The 13,393-nt window shown below is 35.5% G+C and overlaps 1 protein-coding gene across 1 annotated transcript; it reads right to left on the bottom strand.

Annotated features, from left to right (window-relative positions):
• Positions 1-10,876: 10,876 nt before the first annotated feature.
• LOC118348616 lies at positions 10,877-12,037 on the bottom strand. Its single transcript, XM_035690667.1, has one exon. The coding sequence runs from the start codon at positions 12,035-12,037 to the stop codon at positions 10,877-10,879; it is 1,161 nt and encodes a 386-aa protein (XP_035546560.1).
• Positions 12,038-13,393: the final 1,356 nt, after the last annotated feature.

Below are 13,393 nucleotides of genomic sequence, written 5' to 3'. Positions count from 1 at the left end.
TTCCCATTTGTCAAGTCAGAAGACCAGCTAGCAGATGTACTCACGAAAGCCGTATCCAATAGAAATTTCTACAACTCACTCGACAAGGATCAAATTAATGGCCGGAAATTTCTAAGGCATTGGAGACATATATGCACCAACTTGAGGGGGAGTGTTGGTGTGAGCTGTCATACAAGGATCAAATTAGTTTATTTATAGAAAGTATTTCATTGTAAAATCCCTTACTGGAAGGGTCAACCATAATTATAGCCTTAGATCATGTATATCCTAGAATAGCATCTCGTGTATGTACATATACTTGTATACTCTGCTATTGCAAGAATTGAATACATAAACTTTTGACAGATGTTTCATTTCGTTGATAGGCTTTATGTCGAATCACATAAATTTGTGTCTCTATTTTGTTTATATTATATTTATTATTTACTACCATGGATGTACTCAAGCACGCCGTATTGACACACGTGCCACTATCCTGGGTCGAGGACGGCTCCTCCTTCCTTTTCGACTAGCACAAAATCTGGCATCGCTAGTTGGTACCAACTTATTCTGTGCAAAGGAAATGGATGAAGGATGATTCCCCGACTCACGAGATTGTCTCCAACGAAGAAGCAGATAAGTCCCTTAGCTTTCTGTCTGCTATTCTTATTTGGTTAGCCTTGTCAAAAAAAGAAAGAAATAAAAGAGTGCCCGGCTAGTGCATGGCGTGCACTGTGCACATGGAGGGAGAGTGCACTTTGCATGCCATGCACCGTGTGCATGAAGCATGCACAACTCCGTGCACCCAGGGGCTCATGTTGGCAGGCATGAGGGTCGCCACCTCCTTTGTGAGGTATAGGATAAGCTTGGCTGCCACATCCAGACGTCCAGGCAAACCCAACATGATACAAAATTTGACTCATAAGAGCCTCAATTAAATCAAAAGTCACTCCCAAGTACTATTCACCTGGGAAATGAAAACGTAACATTGCATCGTATAATCTTAAATATTCGTCTGAGACTAATGGTGCACTTCATTTCTTGAAATCATATTCCTAAGTGTCTCAAATAAATAAAAGGCAACTTTGTCACCAAAGTGGATAGAAATCCTACAATGCTGACAGACGAAAACCTAATTAGTCGCTCGACTCGTGAAATCCTTATGGAATTTCATGATGTTCCTAAATTCTAAAGAAATTCATCCACTGATTTCCTTGCTGGTTGTTACACCAAATATCGTTGAACCAAATATCCTTATTTGGCAATCATTTAGTCATCCTAATTGATAAGGTCAATACGCCTGATTGTTTTATGACTTTAGAAGCAACATATTGAGTTGCGCATTCCTTTAAATGGTGTTTGTGTATTATTTTTCCACCCTTATATATTTTGGTTTATAATGTAATGGCCGGAAAATTTGTTATTTAATAATATGTTTTTATTTATTTATAATACATAACATAATTGTTGTAAAAAAAAAAAAATCGAAATATGTAACACTAACAAGTTTGAACTTTAATACATCGTGTTTGAATGTTATATGTAGCATCTTGATACATTGAATTAATTACTTTAACTCATTTCAACCCTTATTTTCAATACTAATAATCAAAAATCATTTTTCCTTTCCCTAGCTACAATTTGCAACTTTTGTTGACCTGTTAGACACAACTAATAAAAGGGTCAATAAAAGGTAAACCCGCAATTAGTCGTTTAAAATTTATTTTAAAATTATAATTTTATTATTGTCGGATTTTAGTATTGATATTTCTACATATGCTTATATTTTTTATAGTTGTGATTGTGATTTTGGACTTATACACATATTTGTCATTGTTCGGATTATAATATTAGTTTTATTATAGGTTAAAATCTGAAAAATATTGATATTTTTTTTATTAGAAATTCTTATTAGTTTTTTTGAGATATTGTAGCTTCTAATAAATATTGATTTTAACTTTTATGTGAGACAATGTGAATCGGGTTAAATGGGTTATGTGGGTCATTTCAACCCATTTACTTAAACGGATTGAATTGGCTTGTGTCGTATTGACTTATTTCTAATTAGTTGTTAAACAAGTCAAAACGGGTCATATGGTATTACTAGATTTTTAAATAGGTTGTGTTAAGGTTTAAAAGTCTAATCTGTTTAGCTTAATGGGTCTTGTTTGAGTTGACTTATATAGTACTCGAATGTCCATGACATTACATGACCCGTGAACACGAATTGCCACTCCTAAACAAAACTGCTTATTTGGCTAGAGTAAATTTATTGGTAGAGTTTGTGCATAAAAATATGGTCATATGGCCACGATGATGGCTTAGGCATTGATACGATACTTTGACATATAAAATATAAATAAGTGGAGAGACATAGAATTACGAAGTTCAACATAAAATCCTATGTCCACATGTCGTTTGTAACACCGGGACCCAATCTAGACCTAGGCCCATAGAGAAGCCCAAGAGTTAAGGAAAACAACATCGTTTCTAAAATCAATTTTAATTTTAATTTTATTTCTCTCTCTCTCTTCTCTCCCCACCCCTGATGGATTCCTCTCGTTCTTCATTTCCTCGACAATTTTCCCTTTAGTTACCCACATCCTTATTTCTTTCAACAACTGCTCTCCCTCATCCTTTTATCTCTCTCTCTCTCTCATATAAAATTAGTCTTGTTGACCCTCAAGTTTCCATAACTAACCACCACCCACAAAGGTAGCAAACACCATGCAACAACCACGCCCCTCCACACCGTGAGCTCCTCCCTGTTAAATATTTTAACATGAACATTAATAATTGGATCTTTGATTTTCTATGATCCACAATAATAAAAACAATAATAATTAAACATGTACCTTTCTCCATTTGTATGATGAAGAATTTGATTTGACTATAAGAGAAGGATCACGCAAGCAACTTAGCCTCACAAATGTTTCCCGATGGCTAGAGGCACTCTCATATTGTAGGTGAGAACCCTTAACCCCTCAGTATTATTTATAAACTTCTGATCCTCAAGAAATCTAAGGCTTTGTGTTTGACTATAATTAGATATATAGAGTTAATCTTATCTCTTAGAAGTTTTCTTATCCCATTATAACTCATCTATTAACTGATAAGTTTTGAACTATTTCAAACTTTATCAAGATGGGTGTGTGGGACACAGAGTTCAAGTAAAACTCTTACATTCTCTCACTTGGGCCATACGCCCATAAGATAATATTTTCTGTCCATGGGTTTATCATAGGAAATTAATCATACTACGTAAATTCTTTTCCTGAAACCTTAATAGGTCAAAATACATTTAATGAGTTCCGTAATATCAATGTCAAATTAACTACCAATGCGAGTCATGGTGGTCCTCTGTTATATGATTAACAAATTCTCTTCCATGTACCACAACACTAGTAACTTAATTTAACACAATCTTTAATTGGGACAATTAACGCTAATATTGTAATACCTTGGGTTCCAATTTGTATCTATCGTAGACATTATCTTGTCATTATTCATCCACACCATTTAATTTACATATAAAGTGAAAAGACAAAAAAACATAAATAACCATAATAGATATATTTCAACTTCCAGTAACAAAATACTCAGCATATCAATGATCTCTTTAACATGTTCACATCATGGGTATAAGCATATGGCCCATCTTTTCAACATGTCCCTTAAAGTATAATCATTAACACACTATTGTTGTGGACATATTTGTTTCTTTATTTTCTCCTTAACACATATGTATTTAAATTTTCATTAAATATTTATCGTTCAGAGAAAAATACTTTGAGGAATTCTTACAATACTTTCTTAGCGGCTTGGCTATAAGTCAACAATTTCAAGTCCTAAGATAAATTTCCTCAGTCAGATACCATACATTATGGCCTCAAAGCATACCACAAACTCAGTCCCTATCGCACATGAAGCAGTAAGAGATTTGCCTCATACTTTCCCATAAAATAACTCTACTAGATAGCAAACTACATAACCATAACTGTATTTTCCATCATTAGAGTAATCCCACAAATAGGGTCTGAATATCCAGCTACCTTAAGAGTATCAATTTTTCTTAAATCAACAATATAGTCTTTAATTTCTTGCAAATAACAATGCACTCTTTTCACAGCTTTTGGGTCAAACATACTTGGGCTACTTTGGCAACAACCAATAATGCCACTGAAAAACTGATATTCAACCTTATACAAGTTGTGCAATCATTAGATTTGTTATAACAATCATATACATAATTTTCTTAACAACCTAGTCAATTCGAGGATACTATAAAATACTGAGCATGTCACATTTTATTTTTAAAACATCTATTGAACAACAATTCTTCATGTAAAATCTTCCAAAACTCTATGCATCTATAATGAAACAATTCTAACAGTCGTCGTCTTGGTATTAAAATTGAATCTCAATTACGAATGATGTCTCGTTCATGAATTCCATTTTTAAAGTTTTTTAGAGACATAAGTTTAATGTCATACTACAAACCATAATTCATACTAGCCAAAAGTCACATACATGCATGACCATAAATACAAATATACTCCCACTGACTTACGGGTATCTACATTAACAATATTTTTCATAATTCCAAAACAATATTGGTATTATCAAATTTCTGATACCAATTTTTAAGAAAATATGTTACCTCTTCTAAGTAATCTTTTTATTCGTTTCTTGTAGCCTTCAGACTTTCACTGTACAATTATTTTCACATCTCTTTGATACAACTCTAGACCATAATGAGTTACTAATGCCATAGTGATTCTTAATGAGTTCTTTCAGGTTTATTAGAAATCTATTTCTAATCAATGCTCATTTCTGAGTAAAATCCTTAATTACAAGTCTGACTCTATATCATTGAACATTGCCTTTAAAGCCAAGGTTTTGTCTCCACCACTCATTTACATTCGACTTTTATACATTTAAGACAATTTAGACGAAATTGCAGCTTTACATTAATTCATGGATTTCAATCACTCTTATGCTTCGGTCTTTTATAAAATCACTTATTTCTATAACTTATGAAAACATAGGTGAATCTTCATTTATTTCTATGTCAAATTTAAAATTTGAAAATACACCACGTTACCTAACCAAAATCAAATCAAGAAGATCACATGAGGTTACCTGTTTTGGTGTTTCCAAGGCCAATTCTTCATCGGTGTTTCTCTGATGAGGTAGATGATCATTTGTTTGTTGTTCCATGTTATTATTAAGATAATGATAAAATGAACTATAAGCATTTTCGAAGTACAAGAATGCACTTCACAACAATCGTATCTCTAGTTTCTAGACTCCCCCTGATTTTGCCTACCATAAGTAATTTGATATTTCAATTTCTCTAGATAGAGACAATACAACCTAAATCATTTAGATCTCCCTATGTAATCAATAATGTATCCATTAACTATTATACGATGATACATTAACTATTATACGATCCAACTTTCTTTCATTTAGATTGTAAAGTCTTACTTTAGATCGACTATCTATACATGTATATACCTTAAATCAAATTCCACAACTCAAAAGTCTTTAAGGCTACTTACTTGGAACACAATTTAAGATATATACCATTGTCTTTAATAATTTTACTACACATCTTTTCAAGAAGTTAACAAAAGAGTTTAGGGTTATGACCTGCCTCATAATACTTTTCCTGGCACTCACTACTTCAATCCAATTCGATGATTTTATCTTTCTACCTAGCAGCATTTCCTCCCCATGAGAAGTACCTCGAGAATTATCAATGACTTGAGACTTCTCATGTAGTAGATAGATACATCCATACCATGAAAATGAATTATGAAAGTAATGAAATACTTATATCTATAAAACATTATAGAGAAAAGATTTACATGCGTCTATATGTATTATCTCAAGATACTCTCTATTCCTTGTACCATCTTTTCTTGATATGTTTGATTTATTTTCCTTCTATACAAATCAATAAACAACCTGAGATTAGAAAATCTAAATGCGGAAAATATTTGATTTACTAATCTTTACAACTTTTCTTGGAGATATTCTTCAAACTTTTATATCACAAATTACGTTTCAAATTCTATGCCAAAAATTGTAAAAAATTTTCATAAAATTTTTTTTATTTGGTTCCAGTACATGCCTCACGAATGAAAAAGATTTTTTTTTTTTTTTTAAGAAAAGCACTATTATAAAGGCAAATAAGAATTTTATTGAAAAGAAAAATGGAACAAGCATAAATGGCATTTTGAAACAATTTAAAAATCTGAACATTTGTGCTCGAGGTCAACCACTAAAATAAGTATCAACATTTATAGAGTTTGATTTGAAATTATACAAACAAATAAACTTCTTTAAGAATGCATAAACATTTTTAAGATCAGATTCGAAACTTATACACAAAACAATTTACCCTTCCCTTCGAATCTTGTCTCATGCTTAGGGCATCTAAACCTTCATGTGTCATTGTTTCTTTCAAACTTCAATTGACACAATTCATTTATTTTCATCACCATCATGGCACTCATTTCCCAAAAGATACAAATGATTTTTTATACAAATTAACAAAATAAATTTGTATCTAGCTAACAATCATGCTACCAACTTTTTCCAATCATTATTTTAATGAAATAATAATGCCTCTGAAGTAAACCATTATGTACAAAACTAAGAAATTCCTATAGTTTGATATGTAGTAATTAATTCAATATTCTTAAACATTGTAGTTTTCTGACTCTTATCAGTATTCTCAATAATAATTGAAGTTAAGACTTAAAATGGATAAACCAGGGTCTAAAACTCTTAGTACAAATTTGACATGCTCATGTTTGTCGATACTAGAGTCAATTCCGTACATAAAATCTTGTAAAGATATTCGTATACTTACTGCAAAAAAAAAAAAAACATTTTAATCATATTAATGCTTTGAGTTCATCACTCAGAAACAATAATCAGAATTTAATCAATTGTTGATGAACTAGTAATGTCATCAAGACCCTCCTTTGAGATTAAATCTTGATACAAAAAGTGTTCCCACCAGTATTAAATTTTGTGGATGAACTAGTTGTATCATCAAAATTCTCATTTGGGAGTAAACTCTGATATACAAAATGTTCACTCCAACTTTCAATTATATGGATGAACTATCTGTATCATCAAAATTCTCATTTGAGAATAAATTCTGATATACAAAGTGTTCCCGCCAACTTTAAATTATATGGATGAACTAATTGTATCATCAAAATTCTCCTTTGAGAGTAAACTCTGACATACAAAGTGTTTACTCCAACTTTAAATTATATTGATGAACTAGCTGTATCACCAGAATTCTCATTTGGGAGTAAACTTTGACATACAAAGTGTTCACTCCACCATATCCACCTTACTATGGGGTTTAATGATTTGTCACGAAAAATTAAGAAAATCTTGTACTTTTGGGCAACCAATCTTTTCTTGAATTTTGATGTGAATCATTTGCCTCATATTGGATAAATAAATATACGTGGCATGATAATAAGAGCCAAAATAAACAATTGATACATGTATTTAATAATAATAACATTAATATATATGACATTTAATAAAATTTAATACATGTATTTAACAATAATAACATGCATAAAATCTAATTTAGTATATGTATATACCAATAATAACATGTATAGAAAATTTAATACATGTCTTTAACAATAATAACATGCTTAAAGTTTAATTTAATACATGTATGTAACAATAATAACATTTTTTTTTAATTAAAGAGCCGGTAGCCATATGGTAGTGGCCCCATCCCAAGTTTATTAATAAACCCTCACTTATGGCGGATGAATACCGTGGTTACAAGCCAAGTATAAGGGAGTTAACAGATAATAAAAACAAAAACCTCCCAAATACAAACCAACCAAAGAACCGAAACAGAATAATCAAAAAGACAACACAGCCTAAACAAGCCTATAAAAATAAACATGAAAGTAAAGACTAACATGCCTAAATCAAAACAATAAAAACATCTAAACAAGCCTAACAAAACCAGAGACAGAAGAAACAGACCTGAAACGCAGACTAACGACAAAAATACGAAATGCCTAAAAAATCTAGCCGCACAATACCTTTTAAATACCTGGGAAAATCTTGATTGCCGTTATACGTGACATTTATACCCATTTCGCCTTCTCTAGCAAGAAAATCCGCAGCATTGTTACCTTCCCGAAATTGATGAGTTACAACAAAATTAATCCCCTCAAGCTCCTTGCGCAAAACCTCCCAAAAATCCCAAAGATACCACAAAGAGCATTTACCCTTACAAAGCCAATCAACAATAATTTGAGAATCACTTTCAATAATCACATTAACCATATGGAACCATTTGCACAATCTAATACCATCCAGAATTGCTTTCACTTCAGCGCCATTATTCGTTCCCACCCCATAATGAGCAAAAAAAGCCCCAATTACCAAACCATTCCAATCTCTAATAATGCCGCCCCCTCCCGAATTACCAGGATTACCTCTGCAACTCCAGTCGCAATTAAGCTTCACCCATCTCGAAGGAGGCCTGGACCATTTAACAATTTTACTAGTTCTCATTGAAATGCGAGGCCTCTCTAAATTAAAATCTTCCAAAATCTTCAAGTCGTGCATGGATAAATTACTAACTGAATTAATATTATTCGCCAAAGATTTAATCCACACCCGAACACTTCTCCAAACAAACATAGCCAAATCATACTTCCCATCCATTCTAGCTTTACATCTTCTCTTCCAAAGGCACCAAGTGATGATACAAGGAATTAAACCAACAAGAGTACCTTTAAAGGATGAATTTTTTGCATAAGAGAACCAGACAGCTACTCTATTTTTCCACGGCAGACTGCGCCTACAAGGAATACCCAAAGTAATACTAGCATACCGCCAGACCTCAATAGCCACAGCCCCCATAGAAAAAATATGGTCAATATCTTCCATACACCTCCTATCACAACAATCACACACAGAGGCAATAGACACGCCTTTACTTTGAACCCGAACGTCCACTAGTAGACAATCCAACCAAATTTTCCACAGACATATAGAAATTTGTTTAGGAAGAAGCTGGTGCCAGAACCAATTATGCCAAGGTAATTCTTGACCTCTCTTCCTCACCACCTCCCAAGCAGTACTAGTAGAAAACCTACCATCTGAAGAAGGTTTCCACACAAACAAATCCGGACCATGAGTAACATTAGTAGGCATCTGTAGAATTTCCTCCACAACCTCCTCACTAACCAGCTCCCTAAGAAAGTCCTCATCCCAAAAATTATTAGACCAACAATCTTGAATACACAGCCTGTTATTAGAAACATCTTCCACCCATATAGAAAGTGGACCTGAAGCCAACCATCTATCAAACCAAAAAGAAGCATTACCACCACGCACAAGGACATTCACATTATCCATAACTTCCGGCAGCATCTTTACAATCGATCTCCAGAATCTAGAATCAGTTGGCCTCACCTTGTAAGTAGAAAAATGGCTTTGACGAAGATACTTAGCACGAAAAAAATCAGACCAAATATTGTTAGAAGACAAAATACGGAAAGCAAACTTCATATGAAGAGATTTTTGGACCTCTTTAAGATCTTTCACACCCAAACCACCTTCTCTGGTCGGCAAACAGATATTTCTCCACGACCTCCAATGATATTTTCTTTTACCATCATTCTCTCCCCCAAAAAAATTTGCTAACAAAGCTTGAATACGAGACAAAGATATGGAAGGCACACACATAACAGACAATAAATGAATAGGCATACTATTTAGAACATGCTTGATCAAAATCAATCTCCCACCCGATGATAGCAGTTTAAACTTCCAACTGGCAACTTTTTTCCTGATTTTATCAATTAATGGATCAAAAATCCAGGTTGTCAATCTACCAGAAACCAAAGGCACACCCAAATAAATAAAAGGAAAAGTACCTTCCTTGAAACCCATAAGACTCAACAATCTTCTCTTACGTACATTAGAAATTAACTTAGAAAGAAAAAGAGCAGATTTATCCCTACTAATCATTTGACCAGACCACCTCTCATAAGTATCAAGAGTATGCATCAAATTTTTAATAGACCTCTTACCCCCATTAGTAAAAATAAGGATGTCATCAGCATAAAGTAAGTGAGAAACCAGAGGAGCACGAATAGGATGGCTAAATTTGCCAATCCTACCATCCTGAAAATTTTTCCTGAGAAGCAGAGACAACACTTCTTCCATGAGGATGAAAAGATAAGGAGAAAGAGGATTCCCTTGACGAAGACCCCTAGCAGACTGGAAAAAACCTTTGAAGGTACCATTCATCATAACTGAAAACCATTGGGACTGCACACAATTAGCAATAATCTGAAACAATATTAGAAAAACCAAAAGCACGAATCACATGCAGTAAAAAATCCCAATTAACCCTATCATATGCCTTAGCCATATCAAGTTTAATCAAAACATTACCACCAACAGTTTTTTTATGAAGCGACTGAACCATCTCCTCAGCAAGGGTAATATTCTCAAAAATACTACACCCCGGAATAAATGCACCTTGTTCATGAGAGACCAAACTATCAAGCATAGAATTAAGCCGATTCACAAAGATTTTTGAAAAAATTTTATAAGCCACATAGCACAAACTAATAGGACGGAATTTATCAAAACCAGAAGGCTCAGACACTTTTGGAATAAGAACAATAAAAGAGGAAGAATAAAACCTGGATAGGGGAACACCCTTGAAGAAATCTTGAGCAGCCTCTACCACATCCTCTTTGATAATATCCCAGCAAGACATATAAAAACCCGAACCAAAACCATCAGGCCCCGGGCTACTATTCTTTGGAATAGAAAAAATAGCTTGTTTTACTTCAAATTTTGAAGGTGCCCCTCATAACCAAAGATTTTCTTCATTTGAAATTTTCTTCTCGATAAGCCTCGAAAAGTCGCAATGTTCCACCGCAGAGACATCGGAAAGGAAATTACGGAAAAAAACCACCGCCTCCTCATGAACCTCTTCAGCAGTATTCAAAACTCTCCTATCGGCAAGGACCATTTTATTGATATGCCCCTTGTTGCGCCTCTGGTTAATAGTCGAATGAAAAAACTTCGAATTTTGATCTCCCTCAGTCAACCAATTCTTTTTAGCAATTTGGCCAAGACGAGAAGCTTCTCTTTTCTCCCATATTTCAATCTCGGTCTTAGTAGCCACAAAATCATCCTCAATCTCCTCAGAAAAACCAGATTGAAGCTGGCTTTCCAAGAAATCTAACCTCTCTTCCAGCGCACGAATATTCACATCCACCCTACCAAAAACATTTTTATTCCAAGCACGAAGTGCTATCTTGGTTCTTTTCAAACGAACAGAAAGCTTTAGAAGACCAGACACCGCATCCTGCTGGTTCCAAGCTTCCTTCACACACATAATAAACCCATCATGTGAGCACCACATATTCAAAAAATGAAATGGAGAAGGGCCATAGGAAATAGGTAGTTGATCATAGCAAACAACCATCGGACAATGATCAGAAGATTTACGGCTCAAATAATTGAAATGAGCTGAAGGAAATAGACTGGCAAAAAAATTATTCATGAGCACTCTATCTAATTTTGCCCAACTTCTGGACACTCCCCCATGTCCATTATACCACGACATGCGCTGACCAGAACTAGATGTCTCTAACAGACCACAACGATCAATACAATCATTGAACTCTAACGTCGAAATAAAAGGCTGAGGGTTCCCACCAACTCTTTCTGAATACCTACGAATAACATTAAAATCACCCAAAACTAACCATGGCTGATCCAAATCCGTCCACTCTTCTATATCATGCCAAAGTTCTCTTCTATCAACATATGAGCATTTAGCATAGACAAAAGTAACAAAAACGCGGTGAACATCCCACTTGAACCAACCAGACACAGTTTGGGTCGTACAACGCAAAATTTCAAAAATATTAGGAATATTCCAGAACACCCACAACTTTCCACCTTGATTAGCATTTGAAGCATAGTGATTAAAATCCAAAAAATACCCAAGAGAAGCCATACGAGTATCATCAATAAAAGGTTCCGAGATAGAGAAACCAATAATACATTTATACACTGTGTGAGCCCTTTATTTGTCTGCCATACAACGTCAGTCACCGCCACCCCTTATTTTGCATAATTTTTTTTTCATTGCCACCCCTCTCCCCGTGATGCACTGTGGTTGCACTGCACCAGCGCACGCCAAGACAAGCCCTCAAAAAGCTCCTCCACATTCAGAACATCAAAACGCAACGAACGTTCAAGCTTGAACCACCCCGAAACGTGGCACTCTCTCCTCCACGTTAACCCCAAAACCGCAAGGCTGCTCACACCTATATATAGGGATGGTCCCTCCGTTGCACGTTTGCCGACTCCCATCCTCCATGTCCAGCAACCACAACCATGCATGCACCTCCACTTTCAGCAGCCCCAAGCAGCACATAAACCACCAAGTCCTGCTCCACATCCCATCGTCCACACAAAAACCATCGTGGAAAAGCCCCGCCCTGCACCACTGCCCCTACACCACCAAACCTTGCTGTGACACCATGTGCCAACAAAAGCAAGCCTATGTTTTTACTCCTCAAAACATATCAACCACTACACCATTAAACCACCCCGCAAGGCATTGCCTCATGCAGGAACCACCACAGTCAGCTCTCTCTCTCTCTCTCTCTCTCTCTGTAACACCCGGACCCAACCAAGCTCAACTTTATTTATTTATTTATTTTGTTTTAGTTTTTTTTTTCTCCACACGTTAATTTTTTTTATTTTCTTTCCGCGCGTTTTATCCCTTCTGTCTATATTTCTTTTTCACCCGTATGCTTTTCCGTCCACTCCATGCACACGCACAACACAAACTTTCATCCGCGCACACGTCTCTCTCTCGGCTCTCTAGTGTTTTCACTTCATATATATATAGACACTCATAGGTTTTTCCCATGCTATTTAGAAACTACCCAGACTCTAGCCGCCGCACCACCTTGGAATCGCAAGCCCAGCCTCCATTCCCTCGGTTTCATGCACTCCCATACCGAGAGTCACCCCTCGTAAGCCAGCCCTCCGTCGTCCCTACTACCGCCACCAGTGCGCCACCTCGTAAGCCTCTGATCAACTAACCCATCTCCACCATGCACCGACCAGAATTCACGCTGCCCTCCCAAACGAAATCAACGTAACCGTGCATCACCTCCTCTTGACCATCACTGGAGTCCAGCTCCTCCGCCGTACACGACTGCACCACCACCAGAGTGCCAAGAAACAACCATCTACAGAGTGAATCAAAACTCCTCTGTTTTGGGTCTGAAAAACAGAGCATTTGGTTGCTCCCCCAAGCACGGCAGTTTCGCACTACCAACCCTTTCGGGCGTCTCCT

The sequence above is a fragment of the Juglans regia genome, chromosome 6, assembly GCF_001411555.2.
Source record: "Juglans regia cultivar Chandler chromosome 6, Walnut 2.0, whole genome shotgun sequence".
Lineage (NCBI taxonomy): Eukaryota > Viridiplantae > Streptophyta > Magnoliopsida > Fagales > Juglandaceae > Juglans > Juglans regia.
Note: the sequence above shows the minus strand (reverse complement) of the source record. Positions and strands in the feature narration are given on the sequence as shown.

Excerpts from the sequence above, each read along its gene's own strand:
- LOC118348616 (XM_035690667.1), bottom strand. The coding sequence starts at position 12,037 with ATGGCTTCTCTTGGGTATTTTTTGGATTTTAATCACTATGCTTCAAAT.